This window comes from Terrapene carolina, unplaced genomic scaffold (genome assembly GCF_002925995.2).
Source record: "Terrapene carolina triunguis isolate 2854851 unplaced genomic scaffold, T_m_triunguis-2.0 Scaffold193, whole genome shotgun sequence".
NCBI lineage: Eukaryota > Metazoa > Chordata > Testudines > Emydidae > Terrapene > Terrapene triunguis.
This window is the reverse complement of record NW_020664544.1, coordinates 1-18,893: the sequence shown is the minus strand read 5'-3', so window position 1 is coordinate 18,893 and position 18,893 is coordinate 1. Positions and strand designations below refer to the sequence as shown.

Genomic DNA, 18,893 nt, shown 5'->3' with positions numbered 1-18,893 from the left:
TAGAAAAGCAATAATTCGAGAGATAAAGGAGAAAGTTTTGTCAACATCTCCGATAATAAAGCTATTAAAGGTGCTATTGCTGTATTCAGAATGTCTAACTTCTATCCTCAAGGAAAAGCCATTCTTTTCCCAAGCTCACAGAGATCCCTGGAGAAGGAAAATATTTGTATGAAGCAGGTTATTCCAGTTGATGGGGGAATGTTGTTACTCAGAATTAAAATCGATTATTCAGCTAATATTTGCCGCTCATATTTACTCCAAAAACTAATAGCTTAATTTGGATTGAAAGGAATCTCTGTTGTGCCTATGTCAGAAGTAGAAGTAACAGAAAAATACTTGGATCCCCATCAGGATGGGGTGAAAATACTGATATTTAACTCCAAGCAGATTAAAATAGCCACTTTATTTCCCATTCTGAATATTCAACAAAAAGCAGCTATTAATTATAATTAAAATAATTTGTCAGTAACTGATTTAGAAAACATTCGCTGAAAATTAGATATTGAAATTATTCATCCAATCAAGTGTCACTAATCTTAGTATTTGAATCGGGCTCTTGGTAATATATTTCTGACAAACAGTATCTATATTAATAAAAAGTGAGATAGAAAATAGCTAATCATCCTACACTGTGATAGCTTGTAATTGATTTAGGCCCAGTTGTTTCTGATCTCAGATCTTTTCAGCCTTGATTGAAGGTAGTGAAGGTGTTTTGAAATCATTTGAAGCTGCTTGAGAGTTCTTTTCTGCACACTTCAGTCTTACCTCCTGAACAGTCACTTTTCCACTTGAGCCATAAGCAGGAGCCGCTAACGCCTGATGTGTTGAACTTTGCCTTACTTGTAAAAATTTAAAATGTTGGCTGAGAGGGTTCGCTTGTTCAAATTCCTTTATTGTGTAAGAGCCCAGCCATCTTATTTTGTTCCCTGTAAAGTCCCGTGTGCTGATGGCAGGACTAGTTTTCACTGGATGACTCACTGCACTCTGCTAGCGGGTTGTTACACCGATTTGAGATGATGTAGGCAATAATTCATTTTGGTTAAAGATGTTCAGAGCTAGACTTGGACTGTAGCCGCTTTGAAACCTAAAGGCAGATTTGGATGCCAGTGTCGCGAGTTAGCGCCCTGACTCCAATAACAACAGGAAAGGCTACACTGTGTCCCTGGCGCTTAGTCTGATGTTTGCCGTGTTTTGTACAATATGTGATTGCAAAAACATCGCCCCTTGGTGGGGGTTTCGCCGCCAGATTGGATTGTACTTTTCGTCTCCGGCAGTGCCTATTCCTCCATCCCAACCAGAATGGATTCACACCCCACAGAATAAATCCCCGAGAATCAACCCACCCAATGGGGGGTCAGAAATTCTTCTCTGCCCCTACCCCACGTTACTGCCCCCGCGTCTCCCTGTGATAACCAGCGTGGGGGAAGCCCCGGCTCAACCCTACTCCGGATTTTCTGCTGCTGGCGCTCTCTTCCCTGGTCCGTGGCTTCATGAATCTGGACTTGCCTCCTCCCCAGGGGACCGGACAGCAGGAGCTGCGCTCGCTGATAGGTGCAGAGGCTTGGGGGGGGGGGGCGACAGCCCGCCCCCGCCCCCCAAGGTTCACATCTCAGCCACTTCCCTGCGGGCTCCACAGCCTGCCGAGCCCCAGGAGCAGGGGCTGAGCCTCTCTCTGCTCCACTCCTGGGCTGAAGCGCCGACGGGAGGCAGCGCTCCCGGAGCGGAGCCCGGCTCCGAGGCGTACCAGACAAAGGGAAGCCGGAGCCCCGTCGGGGAGAGATCCTTGCGCTCCCGGACTCCGCTGCTGCCGGCCGGCAGCCCTGCGCGGGGCGCCCCAGGCAAAGGGCCTATCTAGCCAGGGAGCTCTCGGCCGGCTCGGCCCCGGGTCTCCCGGCCCCGGCTCTCCCGCCCTCGGCCCGGCATGTCGGCCGTGCGCAGACACCTCTGGGACGAGTACCAGGCGGTGGGCTCGGGCCGGGGCAGCGCCCGCAGGAAGCGGCAGCGCTTTGTGGACAAGAACGGGCGCTGCAACGTGCAGCACGGGAACCTGGGCGGCGAGAGCAGCCGCTACCTCTCCGACCTCTTCACCACGCTGGTGGACCTCAAGTGGCGCTGGAACCTGCTCATCTTCCTGCTGACCTACACGGTGGCCTGGCTGGTCATGGCCTCCATGTGGTGGGGCATCGCCTACCTGCGGGGCGACCTGCACCGCGCACACGACCAGAGCTACCAGCCCTGCGTGGCCAACGTGTACAACTTCCCCTCCGCCTTCCTCTTCTTCATCGAGACCGAGGCCACCATCGGCTACGGGCACCGCTACATCACCGAGCGCTGCCCCGAGGGCATCGTGCTCTTCCTCTTCCAGTCCCTGCTCGGCTCCATCGTGGACGCCTTCCTCATCGGCTGCATGTTCATCAAGATGTCCCAGCCCAAGAAGCGAGCCGAGACCCTCGTGTTCAGCCGGGCCGCCGTCATTTCCCAGCGGGACGGCAGGCTGTGCCTCATGTTCCGGGTGGGCAACCTGCGCAACAGCCACATGGTCTCTGCTCAGATCCGCTGCAAGCTCATCAAGGTGAGCCCGGAGGGGGGCGAACGGGCCGGGGAACGGGGCTGGCTTTGGCGCTGGGTTAGCCTGGATGGGGACCGGACTGGAAAAGAGCCCCCAGAGGGTCAAATCACAACAGCCCAGGCGGCTTCTCCGGGGGCAGTCAGAGGCAGCAGTGACTTTTTCAAAGCCGTGCCACAGCCCTGCTCTGTCCGTCGAGCTTTGCCCCAGAGGTTTGAACAATGGATGAGGCTGGGCAGCCGCTTTCTAAGGGGATTAACCCTTTAACCCCCCCCCCCCAATGACACCCAGCTTTACAGTGAGGCAAAACCCAGGGGGCGACCGTCCCCCTGGCGTTCTTTGCCCCTTTGGGGTAGTGCCGAATTTTCACGAGGGCGCTGACACTCAGCGAGGGACGCTACTGATTTATGCAGCTGGAAACTCGGTTCTGTTCACTCGACTCTGAGCCTGAATGCTTGTTTGTTTGGCGGGCCAGGGAGAAGGATGTGGCACCTGTAGAATACTCCGAAGCAGCTAAGCGGGAATCTTTTTCTGGGTGCTCCGAAAATGAGGCGTGAGAGAGTTGAATATGGGAGGAGGTGAAAATGGAAGTCTGAGGGAAGGATGAAAACCTTATTTTGGTCCAAGAAATTGGGAGAGGGGACATTTGCAGCCTGGTGCTTTCAGAGGTGGTTGTTTTGGTTTTTTAAAATCAGAAACACAAACCAATGCAACTTTATAAAACCTTCCAGGGAGCACTCCTGTTTTCAGTTATTGTTGTGAAACTGAGAAATAAAGTAGTTTAGTAAGGAAACAACAAGGAGTCCAGTGGCACCTTAAAGACTAACAGATTTATTTGGGCATAAGCTTTCGTGGGTAAAAAAACCACTTCTTCACATGCATGAAGTGAAAATTACAGATGCAGGCATTATATACTGACACATGAAGAGAAGGGAGTTACCTTACCAGTGGAGAACCAGTGTTGACAGGGCCAATTCAATCAGGGTGGATGTCACTACAAAAGCAGCTTTGCCTCTCCTGGAATTGACACCTCCTCATCAATTATTGGCAGTGGACTACATCCACCCTGATCGAATTGGCCCTGTCAACACTGGTTCTCCACTTGTGAGGTAACTCCCTTCTCTTAACTTGGGGAAACTGATTTGGGGGGACTCGGGATCAGAACGGCTAGTGAGGTCACCCTGCAAGAAGTAAAAGGGTGGGTGGAAGCCAGAGTTGAGATCTTTGTACTTGTAGGCTGGCTACTGGTGTCAGAACTCTAAGCCATAACAGTATAGCATTAAGGCATCCAAAGCTTCAAGGCAGGTGCTAACAGAACCCCTTACTGCGTGATCCCCACAAATGTCACAGAAATGTACTACACCTCTACCCCGATATAACATGACCCGATATAACACGAATTCGGATATAATGCGGTAAAGCAGTGCTCTGGGGGGGGGCGGGGCTGCGCACTCCAGCGGATCAAAGCAAGTTCGATATAACACGGTTTCACCTATAACCCGGTAAGATTTTTTGGCTCCTGAGGACAGCGTTATATCGGGGTAGAGGTGTATTTGTTACTTGCAGGTGTTTGGAAATATAAAAATGATTAAAAACTGATATTTATAGTATTAATCCTAGAAGTAATATGAACCATTACAGAGAATAAACCCCAAAGCTTCTCTGCTTTACACTTGAATGCAAGTTTCTTTAGGAGCGTTAGCCTGTTTTTTGACCCATCCTGTAAGGATTTTCCTATCACTGTTAGAGATTTGCACATTGGCAAGCTTTGTTCTGTTTTCTCATGAGTGTTTTCTTAAAACACACGAATAACATGGAAGGATAAAACACTAAAGAAAGAGTCCATCTCTGAAGAGCAGAGAAGAACAATTTCTGCAGATGAGTTGGATGGGATTTTCCATTTTTAAAGTTATGCTGAAATTCACAAATAGATTCCTTTAGGATGGTTTTATCAGTAAACAAGTGTAAAACTAAGCATTATTGAGGAGGGAAATCTCTTGATTCCAACTAAAAGATGAACCAGTACTCTTCTATGAATACCAGCTACAGTAAGCATGTTTTATACCATTAATTTGACAGGAAATAAAAGACAAAAAACTTACTGTTCCATCCAGCATTTCTATTATTTGAGGGAATTCTCTAACTAGTTTGGCCAAATAAAAGAAGGAAAATTGCTGCAGGCATTTTGATTATCAAAATGTGGAATTGTTGGATGGGGTAGTAGTTAGTAACCAAGGGGGAGTATTATACAGTAACTCCTCACTTAACATTGTAGTTATGTTTCTGAAAAATGCGACTTTAAGCGAAACTATGTTAAGCGAATCCAATTTCCCCATAAGAATTAATGTAAATAGGAGGGGTTAGGTTCCAGGGAAATTTTTTTCACCAGACAAAAAACTATATATTATATAGATATACACACAGTATACGTTTTAAACAATTTAATACTTTTTCACAGCTATGATGATTGTGAAGCTTGGTTGAGGTGGTGAAGTTAGAGGGTGGAAGAGGGAGGGATATTTCCCAGGGAATGCCTTGCTGCTAAATGATGAACTAGCATTCGGCTGAGCCCTCAAGGGTTAACACATTGTTGTTAATGTAGCCTCTCATCAAGGCAGCACGAACAGGAGGGAGGGGAGACAGCATAGCAGACAGAGACAGACCCACACCTTGTGTGTGGGGGAGAGAGAGAGAGAGATGCACACTGCCCCTTTAAGTAAGCTGACCCACTCTTAAGTGCATTGTCTTTTTAAGTGCATCAGGAAGTTGAGACAGCAGCTGCTGCCCCAAGCTCTCTCTGTCTCTCTCCATCCGTGTCCCCTCCCTGCTCTATATGGAGAAGGGGTAAGTGGGGTGCAGGAGCAGGGGGGACACCCTGACATTAGCCCCCCCCTTCCCCTCCCTGCACAATAAGCAAGAGTCTCTGGGAGCAGCTCCAAGGCAGAGGGCAGGAGCAGCACAGAGGAGGGGAGGGAGGGACAGCTGAACTGCCGATTGATAGCCTGCTGGGTGGCTGCAGCACAGGGAACTTAGGGGGAGCTGATAGGAGGGCTGCCGGTCCACCCTGGTTACAAGCCCCCACCAGCTAGCTGCAACGGGCTGCTCTTCCTGCAAGCAGTGGACAAAGCAGGCGGCTGCCAAATGACGTTAGAAGGGAGCATTGCACAACTTTAAACGGGCATGCTCCCTAATTGATCACCAACATAACAACGTTAACCAGGACGACTTTAAGTGAGGAGTTACTGTATTAACTAGACCCTAGTCTATGGTAACATTAGATTCAGCAGTCTCCTGATCTTTCACCCTCAAGAAATCTTTGAATCAAACTCATCTTTGGACAAATCTTCTAGTTTGGCACTCAGACCAGCAATTTATATATCAACAAAAAAGGTAGATTTCTATGTTTGTGCCATTGCAAAGCACTCTGCACTTAAATCCAGATAAATGAATTATTCTGCAAATTCAGTCAAAGGTCTGAATATAGCTGTTTGGAAACAGTGTTTAGGAAACTTTCTTTGGAACTTTATATCCAATTGTTTTACAGCCCAAGCTACAGTAGCAGGGGCTTTTCCCCAGCTAGAAATCTCCTGACTTCTAAGGATTGCTAATGAAGTATGTGTAGACTTGGTAGAATTTAAGTTTTGTCTTTTTACCATTTTTATTGATATTATTGTTCATTTCAAGCTTTTTTTCTATTAGCATCTAAATTTTCACAGTTGTAGGAAGTTAGAAGTAGCTCAGACAATTATTTAATGACAGACATTGAGATTCAAAAAGGTAAAGCTTTATAAGCTGGCTGTTTTAGCAGAGTGCAAACGTGTGCTTTATACAACATTCATTACAACATGTTGTATACACATTAAGGTGGGACTCTAATAAATTCTCAAGCAGCATTTTTCTTGCTTTGCTTATCTGTAAATTTCTATGATAATTTATGGAAATATTTTTTCATCAATTTGTGCATTCACTGAAATGACATTTAAGGACATTTATTGATAAAAATCTAATCCTTCCAAGCCTAAGTATGAGAAAGTTTCCTTGCTTACACCATCCCTCTGCAATTCCTTTTACAGAAAAAGGGATTCCCATGATTCCTGTTGACATAAACAGAATTATATTTTGATTAAATAATCTGTATATTTAAAATGAGGAATTGTATTATGGAAACAGTCTGCATTGCAGACAGTTTTATTTATCAGGATGGGATCCCATTGTGCTGGGTGCTGTACAGAGTAAGAACAGTATCCCTGCACCAAAGAGTTCATAGTCTAAAAAGTAAAAAAAACAGACAATGGTTATTTGGGAAGGGATACAACCTACCTGTAAATGGCCAGGATGAAGGCTAGCATTGCTTATTTATTCAGAGGATTTTTTTTTCAGGGGAAGAGGTAGGAAATGGGATTAAAAGAAGAAGGGAGAGAAGAGAAGGGATGGGATGAGGATAACAGAGAGGAGAAGGTGGAGAGTAGAGCAGAGGGGGCAATGATCGATTTAATGATTCTAAGGAAAGGAAGGAGTGAGAGCAGCAGAATAAGGACGATTAAAAAAAAATCAGACTTTAACAATTTCAGAGAAATGGTAGGTAGGTCTTCCCATGGGAAGACAATATAAGGGGAAAGGGTATTCAAGAGAGCTGGCAGTTTCTTTTGGAGACAATATTAAAGGCACAACTCCAAACTATCCTGATGGGAAGGAAAGATAGGAAGAATGTTAAGAGGCCAATATGGCTCCATTAGGAGCTCTTTAGTGACCTGATAATCAAAAAAGAATCCTACAAAAAGTGGAGATATGGACAAATTGCTGAGGAGGAGTACAAAAGAATAGCACAAGTGTGTAGGGACAAAATCAGAGAGGCTAAGGCACAAAATGAGTTGCACCTAACAAGGGACATAAAAGGTAATAAGAAGGGGATCTTTGCATATATTAGGAGCAAGAGAAAGACAAAAGAAAGTGTAGGTCCTCCACTTAGTGGGGAAGGAGAGCTAATAACTGATGACGTTAAGAAGGCTGAGGTGTTTAATGCCTATTTTGCTTCAGTCTTTACTAAAAAGGTTGGTGGTAACCAGATACTCAACATAATTAATATTAACAACAAGGGGAAAGGAATGCAAGCCAAAATAGGGAAAGAACAAGTTAAAGAATATTTAGATAAATTAGATGTATTCAAGTTGTCAGGGCCTGATTAAATTAATCCTAGTGTATTTAGGGAATTAGCTGAAGCAATCTCAGAACTGTTAGCAATTATCTTTGAGAACTACTGAAGGATGGGTGAGGTCCCAAGGGACTAGAGAAGGGCAAACATAGTACCTGTTTTTAAAAAGGGGAACAAAGAGTACCCAGGGAATTATAGACCAATCAGCCTAACTTTGATACCTGGACCTGGAAAGATATTGGAACAAATTACTAAACAATCAGTTTGTAAGCACCTCGAGGATAATAAGGTTCTAAGGAATAGTCAGCATGAATTTGTGAATAACAAATCATGCCAAACCAGCCTAATTTCCTTCTTTGACTGTTTTACTGGCCTAGTGGATAGGGGGAGCAGTGGGTGATATATATATCATGATTTTAGTAAGCTTTTTGACATAGTCCCACAAGACAAACTCATAATCAAACAGAGGAAATGTGATCTAGATGAAATTACTATATGGTGGGTGCACAACTGTTTGAAAGACCATACTTAAAGAACAGCTATAAGTGGTTCATTGCCAAACTGGAAGGTTGTATCAAGAGGGGTGCCACAGGGGTCAGTCCTAGGTCCAGTATTATTCAATATTTTCATTAATGACTTGAATAATGGAGTGGAGAGTATGCTTATAGAATATGTAGATGACACCAAGCTGGGAGGGGTTGAAAGCACTTTGGAGGACAGGATTAGAATTCAAAACTACCTTGACAAATTGAAGAATTGATCTGAATTCAACAAGATGAAATTCAATAAACATAAGTGCAAAGTACTTCATTTAGGAAGGGAAAAAATCAAATGCACAATTACAAAATGGCGAATAACTGACGAGGTAGTAGTACTTTTGAAAAGAATCTGGGGGTTTATAGTGGATCACAAACTGAATATGAATTAACAATGGGATGCAATTGTGAAAAAAAACTAATAATTCTGGGGTGTTTGTGACGGGTTGGATCACAGAAACTCCCTCAAGACTGTCACTAGATGTGCTGGGATACCACTGAGAGCCCTCCCCGCCCCCGCACCTCCCCCACTGCCAGACAAGGCTTCCCTCCACTCCCGTTTTGCTGAGCTAGATACACCAGTCTGCTCCAGCACAGACCAAGAGGTTGGGCCATGCCCCCCTGCAGTTCACAGAAATTAAGATTCACTTAGCTCAGGGGTTTCCTCAGTTAACAGGGACTTTCCCAGCACCCAGTATTCAGTCTTTCTGGGAGCCTAAACCCCGAATACATCTGTTTTACTCTGTATAAAGCTTATACAGGGTAAACTCATAAATTGTCCGCCCTCTATAATACTGATAGAGAGATATGCACAGCTGTTTACTCCCCCAGGTATTAATTACTTACTCTGGGTTAATTAATAAGCAAAAAGTGATTTTATTAAGTATAAAAAGTATGATTTAAGTGGTTCCAAGTAAAAACAGATAGAACAAAGTAAGTTACCAAGCAAAATAAAACAAAACACGCAAGCCTAAGCCTAATACATTAAGAAACTGATTACAGATGAAATCTCACGGCCAGAGAAGTTCCAGTAAGTTTCTTTCACAGACTGGACTCCTTCCTAGTCTGGGTCCAGCAATCACTCACACCCCTGTAGTTACTGTCCTTTATTCCAGTTTCTTTCAGGCATCTCTTGGGGGTGGAGAGGCCATCTCTTGAGCCAGCTGAAGACAAAATGGAGAGGCTTCCAGGGCCTTTTATATTCTCTCTCTTGTGGGCAGAAACCCCTTTGTTCTTCTGTGCAAAATCACAGCAACAAGATGGAGTTTGTAGCCACCTGGGCAGTCACATGTCCATGAATGAGTCAGCTTTTTGCAGCCGATGCCATTGTTTACATGTTAGTGTGAACATTCCCAGGAAAGCTCAGATGTGGACTGGCATCTCCCAAAGTCCATTGTTAGTTTAGTACTCCCAACTACTTGAATAATCCCTTCACCCTTTCTTATGCGTTTCTTACAGCAAACACTTTAAATACAAGCATAGAGCCAACGCTCATAACGTCAAATATAAAAATGATACATGCATACAAATAGGATGAATATATTCAGTAGATCACAACCTTTGCAAAGATATGTTATATAGCATATCTAGCATAAAACATATTCCAGTTATGTCATATTTACACTCATAAGCATATTTCTATAAAGCATTATGGAGTGCAGCGTCACAGGTGTATTAACTGGAGTGTCATATGTAAGACATGGGAGCTAACTGTCTTGCTGTACTTGGCACTCGTGAGGCCTCAGCTGGAGGACAGTACTGTATCCAGTTCTGGGGGGCACACGTTAGGAAAGATGTGGACAAATTAGAAAGAATCGAAAGAAGAGCAACAAAATGATAAAAGTTTTAGTAAACTTGACCTATGAGGAAAGGTTTTAAAAAAGGGAGCATGTTTAGTCTTGGGAAAAGAAGACAGGGGGAACCTAACAGTCTTCAAATATGGTAAGGGCTGTTCTAAAGAGGATGGTGATCAATTGTTCTCCATGTCCACTGAAGGTAGGACAAGAAGTAATGGGCTTAATCTGCAGCAAGCAATTTTTAGGTTAGACATTATGAAAAACTTTCTAATTATAAGAGTGATTAGGCTCTGGAACCAGCTTCCAAGGGAGATTGTGGAATCCCCATCATTGGAGGCTTTTAGAAACAGGTTGGATAAACACCTGTCTGGGATGGTCCAGATTTACTTGGTCCTGCATCAGAGCAGGGGGTTGGACTTGATGACTTCTTGATGTCCCTTCCAGCCCTATGTTTCTATGATTCTGTAATATGAAAGTAAAACATGTAATTGGAGCAGAGTTTACAGTCCAAAGAAGTCTTGTAGCTGTCCATTGTGAAGTCAGGGTTTAGCAGCTATTAGGTAATGTATGCATTGTAGGTACCTGCATTAATTCCAAACTAAGGGTGCATCATTGTGTCTGGCAATCTCCAAAAGCAGAAAATTCTGGAATTATGTTGTTGTCAGACTATGCTAGTAGGCTGATAAGGGCCCAGATCCTCAACTGTGGCTAAAGTGTGCTTGATGCAACTCTGAAGAAAGAGTGCTTAGCAGCCCTTTGTGTTCCCCTCCATATTATCTTGGCTGAGCACTTCATGAGTCACCTTCAGGCTACTCGAAACATACGTTAGGAATCTTTAAGTTTTCCAGCTATCCCTTGCTCCAGATGGCAGCTGGGGCACACAAGTACCTAGGTCACACCCTCATCCCAAGCCATACCCCCTGCTCCAGTTGTGGGGTAGGTGGAGGATTGACGTGGACCCTGCAGTGGCTCTACACCATCTGAGGTCCCCCATGTGCTGGGGGACCCTCTTGTGGCTAGTAAGTCAGCTTTTGGGCAACTTTGCATTAGTGGAGCGATACATATATAATATGTATAATATATCACTAGTAACTTATGGACACTCCAGGATGGTGAGTTTACCCACATCCTCAGTGCCATATTACATTCTCATCATACCAGAAAATGACTACGGTACCAAGAAGGTCCTGTGTTTCTTGCAATTTTTGCAATTGTGCTTTGTCCAGTCATGCTGACAGCTGATCTTGCTTCACTTCTCTTGCACATGATTAGACGGCGCTTTAATTCTATCAGAGTTAAGCAATGCTAAGAGATATCCTTTATCACACTTTTATACTTTTAAGGGGACCCATATTTAGCCAATGAACACAATGTTTCCACAAACAGTTTCAGTGAGGGACAGGGAGTTCTGAAAGCTTTGCTGTTTTAAAAAGGTATGTCTATCTAAAGTGTGATATTTTATTGGATGTGTGCTGTTTGTCCCAGGGCACTCAGATTACAAAGATGCCATCATATAGTGGTGGCAGATTACCCTTCTGTGGTATGTGAAGCTGCCTAGCAACATTGCCGAATAGTACAATGTTGCAATAGAGATGCCAAAATCAGCTTTGGAGTGGATTGTAGACAACTGTACTGTGATGGGTTGCAGTCACCTCTATGCGCGCCACTTTACATGCTAGCATGGTGTTGCTGCTGTCTGCAGCTCCCAGCGCCCCCTGCATGCTGTCTGTCAGCCTCTGTGAGTCTTCTGTGGTTCAGCCCTCCAGCCAGGTGTCACAGTTCAAAAGCCTTCTAGGGTATAACAGACTCAAAATAGAAGCAATTCCTTGTCCTTCAGGGCCAATTATAACCAAAATAGTTTCTCGCCCTTCTGGGCGAAATTCCCTCTCTGAAATTGAATCTTGAACTCCTGCCCCCAATTGTGGCCAGTAATGGGCACTGGATCTGCACTGGTTCCTCTGGCTGTGACCTTGGCAATGTCCCTCCTTGCTCCTCTGGCTCCAGCCAGGAACTGCCTTGCTGACACTGATAGCAGGCAGATCCTTTCATTTTGGCCTTCTGGGCCTTGATTGACTGTTGCTGGTCTCCAGCCCTTCTGGTTGCTGGAGAGCCAGATCTCACTGGTTCCCAACATGGCTGCTCTTTTTCTCACAGAGAACTGTTTCATGGGGAGGAGTCCAGTAGGGGACCCCAAAGGCTGGTACACCCCATCAAACATAGACAAAATAGGGTTACAAAAACCAAGTCAGTTTGTTTCAGCTTGCACTTTTTCAGATTGTGACAGGGTCAGGCCAGACGGCTACAGAAGAGTGCAGGAAGAAAGGTATATTAGCCTCAGGATAAGCAGGTCCCTCTTCCCCTGGTAACTGAGCAGGGGCTACTCCAGGTTAATTAGGACACCTGGAACCAATTAAGAACCTGCCAGAATGGGTTAAAAGCCTTACCCTCCAGCCAGTCAGTGTGGGTGGTAGGTGTTGTGAGAGCTGAGTGGTGTGGAAGCTGACAAGGACCAGGGGAGAAGCCCGCAGGTATAGGGATTGAGGAGAAACCCTACCCTAAACAGGAGCTAAAGACCCTTCTAGGTCCAAAGATCTGAAGAAAAGGACCCTGCCAGAAGGGGAGAGACTGAGCCGTGCATTTGGTGTGGTGCTGCCACGCCCAGAAGGGCTACCAGAGACATGGGGCTCTCCCCGGCAGGAGGAATCCTGCCCAAGCAAAGTGGGGACAATAAGCCAAGGGGCGTGAGGAAGTAACCCAGGGAAGCTAGCAGCTTTCCTGGGAACTGGCAGCGTGAGGCTGCTACTTGTAGGGTCCCTGCATTGGGGCCCAGAGTAGAGGGCAGGACTGGGACCCCCACGCCCCTTTTTCTCTCACTGGATGTCCACCGAGGAGGCCAGAAGCCCCAGTGAAGCAGTAAGTGCCTAGCAGGCCCAGAAATGGGAGGGCCGCTTGGAGACAGAATTTCCCCATCCACTATAAACAGAGTCGGGGGGGAATTCTGAGAGATGAGATGCTATCCTGACCCACCACTAGAAGGAAGTGCGGGACCCACCGAGGCGGAGAAGAAGCCCTGTTACAAGATATTGAAGTCAGTTTTATAGATTCCAAGGCCAGAAGGGACCATTGTGATCACTGTATCTCCTGTATAACACAGACCATAGAACTTCCCCCTCAAAAATTCCTCTTTCAACTAGACCCTTTTTTTAATCCAGTTTTGATTTAAAAATTGCAGGTGATGGAGAATCCACCAGAACCTCTAGTAAGTTGTTCCAGTGGTTAAGTACCCTCAGTGTTAAAAATTTACACCTTATTTCTAGTCTTGAATTTGTCTAGCTTCAACTTCAAACCACTGGATCTTGTTATACCTTTGTCTGCTGGATTCATAGATTCATAGATTCTAGGACTGAAAGGGACCTCGAGAGGTCATCGAGTCCAGTCCCCTGCCCGCATGGCAGGACCAAATACTGTCTAGACCATCCCTGATAGACATTTATCTAACCTACTCTTAAATATCTCCAGAGATGGAGATTCTACAACCTCCCTAGGCAATTTATTCCAGTGTTTAACCACCCTGACAGTTAGGAACTTTTTCCTAATGTCCAACCTAGACCTTCCTTGCTGCAGTTTAAGCCCATTGCTTCTTGTTCTATCCTTAGAGGCTAAGGTGAACAAGTTTTCTCCCTCCTCCTTATGACACCCTTTTAGATACCTGAAAACTGCTATCATGTCCCCTCTCAGTCTTCTCTTTTCCAAACTAAACAAACCCAATTCTTTCAGCCTTCCTTCATAGGTCATGTTCTCAAGACCTTTAATCATTCTTGTTGCTCTTCTCTGGACCTTTTCCAATTTCTCTACATCTTTCTTGAAATGCGGTGCCCAGAACTGGACACAATACTCCAGCTGAGGCCTAACCAGAGCAGAGTAGAGCGGAAGAATGACTTCTCGTGTCTTGCTCACAACACACCTGTTAATACATCCCAGAATCATGTTTGCTTTTTTTGCAACAGCATCACACTGTTGAATATCATGCGAGACAGTATCAAATGCCTTACTAAAGTCTAGGTATACCACATCCACAGCTTCTCCCTTATCCACAAGACTCGTTATCCGATCGAAGAAAGCTATCGGATTGGTTTGACATGATTTGTTCTTTACAAATCCATGCTGGCTGTTCCCTATCACCTTACCACCTTCCAAGTGTTTGCAGATGATTTCCTTAATTACTTGCTCCATTATCTTCCCTGGCACAGAAGTTAAACTAACTGGTCTGTAGTTTCCTGGGTTGTTTTTATTTCCCTTTTTATAGATGGGCACTATATTTGCCCTTTTCCAGTCTTCTGGAATCTCTCCCGTCTCCCATGATTTTCCAAAGATAATAGCTAGAGGCTCAGATACCTCCTCTATTAGCTCCTTGAGTATTCTAGGATGCATTTCATCAGGCCCTGGTGACTTGCAGGCATCTAACTTTTCTAAGTGATTTTTAACTTGTTTTAACTTGAAGAGCCCATTATCAAATATTTCTTCCCCATGTAGGTACTTGTAGACTATGATCAAGTCACCTCTTACCCTTCTCTCTGTTAAGCTAAAGAAACTGAAATCTTCGAGTCTATCACTATAAAGCAGGTTTTATATCCTTTAATCATTCTAATGGCTCTTCTCTGAACTCTATCCAATTTATCAACATCTTTTTTTTGAATTGTGAAGACCAGAATTCAGTATTTCAATAGCAGTTGCACCAGTGCCAAATATAGAAGTAATGTAACCTCCCTACTCCTACTCGATATTCCCCTGGCAATACATCCAAGGATTGCAATAGCTCTTTTTGCTACAGCATCACTCTGGGAACTCATGTTCAGCTGATGCACCATGACCTCCAAATCTTTTAAAAAGTAACTGCTTCCCAGGAAAGAGTCCTTCATTTTCTAAGTATGGCCTATATTCTTTGTTCCTAGATGTATGACTTCTTATTTGGCCATATTAAAACACATAGTTTGCCTGCACTCCACTTACCAAGTGGTTCAGATCACTCTGTATCAGAGACCTGTCCTCTTAATTATTTATCATTTCCCCCAATATTTGTGCCATCTGAAAACTTTCAGTGATTTTATGTTTTCATCCTGATCATTGATAAAAATGTTAAATAGCATAGGGCCAAAAACTGATCCCTGCAGGACCCCATTAGAAACACACCTGCTCAATGGTGATTCCTCATTTATTATTACATTTTGAGACCTATCAGTTAGACAGCTTTTAATCCATTTAATGTGTGCCATGATAATTTTATATTATTCTAGCTTTTTAAGCAAAATTATGTGTGGTACCAAGTCACATGCCTTACAGAAGTCTAAGTATATTACATCAACACTGGTACCTTTATCAACTAAATTTGTCATCTCATAAAAAAAATCAAGTTAATTTGACAGGATCTATTTTCCATAAATCCACGTTGATTGGCATTTATTATATTACCCTCCTTTAATTTTTTTTTTGAGTCCTGTATCAGCTGCTTCATTATCTTGCTTGTGAGCAGTGTCAGTCTGATAGGACTATAATTAGCTTGATTGGCCCATTCACTCTTTTAAAATATTGGTACAACAGTACCTTTCTTCCAGTCTTCTGGAACTTCTTTGGTGTACCAAGAGTTACTGAAAATCAACATTAATGGTCCAGCAAGCTCAATCAGCTCTTTTAAGACTCTTGATAGCAAGTTATCCAGAACTGCTAATTTAAAAATGTCTAACTTTAGTAGCTGCTGGATAATCAACTGAAAATGAGCTCCCTGTGAGAGACTGTGGCCAAAAGCAGTAATGCAATACTTGGATGTATTAATAGGAGACAATTGAATAGGAGTTGGGAGGTTATATTTCCTCTATATTTGGCACTTCTGTGACCTCTCCTAGAATACTGAGTCCAGTTCTGGTCTACACTGGAAGGATGTTGATAAATTGGGGAGTGCTTCAGAGAAAAAAAATTGAAAACATGCCTAACAGAGAGAGAATTAAGGAGCTCAGTCTGTTTAGCTTAACAAAGAGGAGGTTAACTTGCTCAGTTAAATTTCTGTTCCCCATGTAGATAAGAGGGCTCTTCAATCTAGCAGACAAAGGTATAATAAGATCCAAAGGCTGGAAGATGACACTAGACTAAATCAGACTAGAAATTAGGCAAATTTTTAACAGTGAGGGTCATAAAACAGTGGAACAATTTACAAAGGTTCTATGGATTCTCAATCACTGGAAATTTTAAAATCAAGATTGGATGTGGATGTTTTTCTAAGGAATATATATTCTAATTCAAACAAGAATTACGGGAAGACCTATAGCCTGTGTTATGCCGGAGGTCAGACGTAGATGATCAGAATGGTTCCTTCTGGCCTTATAATCTATAAATCTGGCCTTGTCTCTCTCACGTTACTGCTGATTTACAGTCTCATGACCTCTGTAGTGGTTCTTAATTCTTATGGGTAGAGTTGCAGACAAACAATTTTAATTAAAGGCAAAGTTTAGATGATAGAAATGTAGCACTGGAAGGGGCATCGATATATTATCTAGTCCAGCCCTCTGCACTGAGGCAGGACTAAGTATTATCCAGACCTTCTCTAACAGATGTTTATCTAACCTGCTCTTAAAAACCTCCAGTGATAGAAATTCCACAACCTAAAGTGAGATTTTATTAACTTTTTTCCAAACCTTGAGAAAACTTGGGACTTGGGTGAGATGGATGGAGGTTTGAGACCATTCTTATTTTTTATAAACCTGTTTAGTGTATAAAAAAAGTGAAAATATGATCTCTCAGCTTTTAAATACAGTATCTATTTATTTGCATTAAATTGTATGATCTAGCTAATTTTTCAAGTCATTGTTTCAACTGGCATAATACTCGGATGAAGTTTAGTTGATAACTCAGAATTTTAAGATGTTATTTTTTTTCTAGGGTTGTCAATTAATTGCAGTTAACTCATGCGATTAAAAATATTAATCGTGATTAATTGCAGTTTTAATCGCACTGTTAAACAATAGAAATTGTTTAGAAATAGAAATACCAATTGAAATTTATTAAATATTTTGGATGTTTTTCTACATTTTCAAATAGATTGATTTACAACAATTACAACACAGAATACAAAGTGTACAGTGCTCACTTTATATTATTTTTTGTTAAATATATGCACTGTAAAAATGATAAAAGAAATAGCATTTTTCAATTCACCTTATACAAGTACTGTAGCGCGATCTCTTTATCATGAAAATGCAGCTTACAAATGTAGAATTTTTGTTACATAACTTCACTCAAAAACAAAACAATGTAAAACTTTAGTGTCTACAAGTCCACACGGTCCTACTTCTTGTTCAGCCGATTGCTAAGACAAACGAGTTTGTGTACATGTATGGGAGATAATGCTGCTCACTTCTTATTTATAATGTCACCTGAAAGTGAGAAAAGGCATTCGCATGGCACTTTTATAACCGTCATTGCAAGGTATTTACGTGCCAGATATGCTAAACATTTGTATGCCCGTTCATGCTTTGGACACCATTCCAGAGGACATGCTTCCATGCTGGTGAAGCTCATTAAAAAAATAATGTATTAATTAAATTTGTGACTGAACTCCTTTGGGGAGAATTGTATGTCTTCTGCTCTGTTTTACCCATATTCTGCCATATATTTCATGTTACAGCAGTCTTGGATGATGACCCAGCACATGTTCGTTTTAAGAACACTTTCACTGCAGATTTGACAAAACACAAAGAAGATACCAATGTGAGATTTCTAAAGATAGCTACAGCACTCACCCAAGGTTTAAGAATCTGAAGTGCCTTCCAAAATCTGAAAGGGACGAGGTATGGAGCATGCTTTCAGAAGTCTTAAAAGAGCAACACTCCGATGCCGAAATTACAGAACCTGAACCACCAAAAAAGAAAACCAACCTTCTGCTGGTGGCTCCAGACTCAGATGATGAAAGTGAATGTGTCAGTCCACACTGCTTTGGATCGTTATCGAGCAGAACCTGTCATCAGCATGGACACATGTCCTGAGGAATGGTGGTTGAAGCATGAAGGGACATATGAATCTTTAGCGCATCTGGCACGTAAATACCTTGTGATGCCAGCTACAGCAGAGTCATGCGAACACCTGTCCTCACTTTCAGGTGACATTGTAAACAAGAAGCGGGAAGCATTATCTCCTGCAAATGTAAACAAACTTGTTTGTCTGAGCGATTGGCTGTAAAAGAAGTAGGACTGAGTGGACTGGTAGGCTCTAAAGTTTTAAATTGTTTTATTTTTGAATGCAGGTTTTTTTGTACATAATTCTACATTTGTAAGCTCAACTTTCATGATAAAGAGTTTGCACTACAGTACGTGTACTAGGTGAAATGAAAAATATAATTTCTTTTGTTTTTTACAGTGCAAATATTTGTAATAAAAAGTGAGCACTGTATTGTGTTGTAATTGAAATCAATATATTTGAAAATTTAGAAAACATCCAAAAATATTTAAATAAATGGTATTCTATTGTGATTAATCATGCTGTTAAACAATCATTACCATATATACTTGTTCATAAGCCGAATATTTTTGGTAAAAAAGTGACGCATCAAAGAGTGAGGGTCAGCTTATAAACGGGTCTACACCAAAATTTGATGATTTTAAACTCTATGGAATCATTGAATTGAATATCTAATACAGGGATCGTCAACCTTTGGCACGCGGCCCACCAGGGTAAGCACTCTGGCGGGGCGGACCGGTTTGTTTACCTGCCGCGTCTGCAGGTTCGGCCGATCGCGGCTCCCACTGGCCGCGGTTCACCGCTCCAGGCCAATGCGGGTGGCAGGAAGCGGTGGCCAG

The 18,893-nt window shown here is 43.0% G+C and overlaps 1 protein-coding gene across 1 annotated transcript; it reads left to right on the top strand.

The window, feature by feature from the left end:
• Window positions 1–1,921: 1,921 nt before the first annotated feature.
• LOC113407070 (G protein-activated inward rectifier potassium channel 1-like) lies at window positions 1,922–17,734 on the top strand (the record flags this gene model as incomplete). The annotated part of the gene is made up of 2 exons (XM_026654649.1): window positions 1,922–2,572; window positions 17,726–17,734. Coding segments are annotated over exons 1-2 (660 nt in total), but the record flags the coding sequence as incomplete, so codon positions are not given.
• Window positions 17,735–18,893: the final 1,159 nt, after the last annotated feature.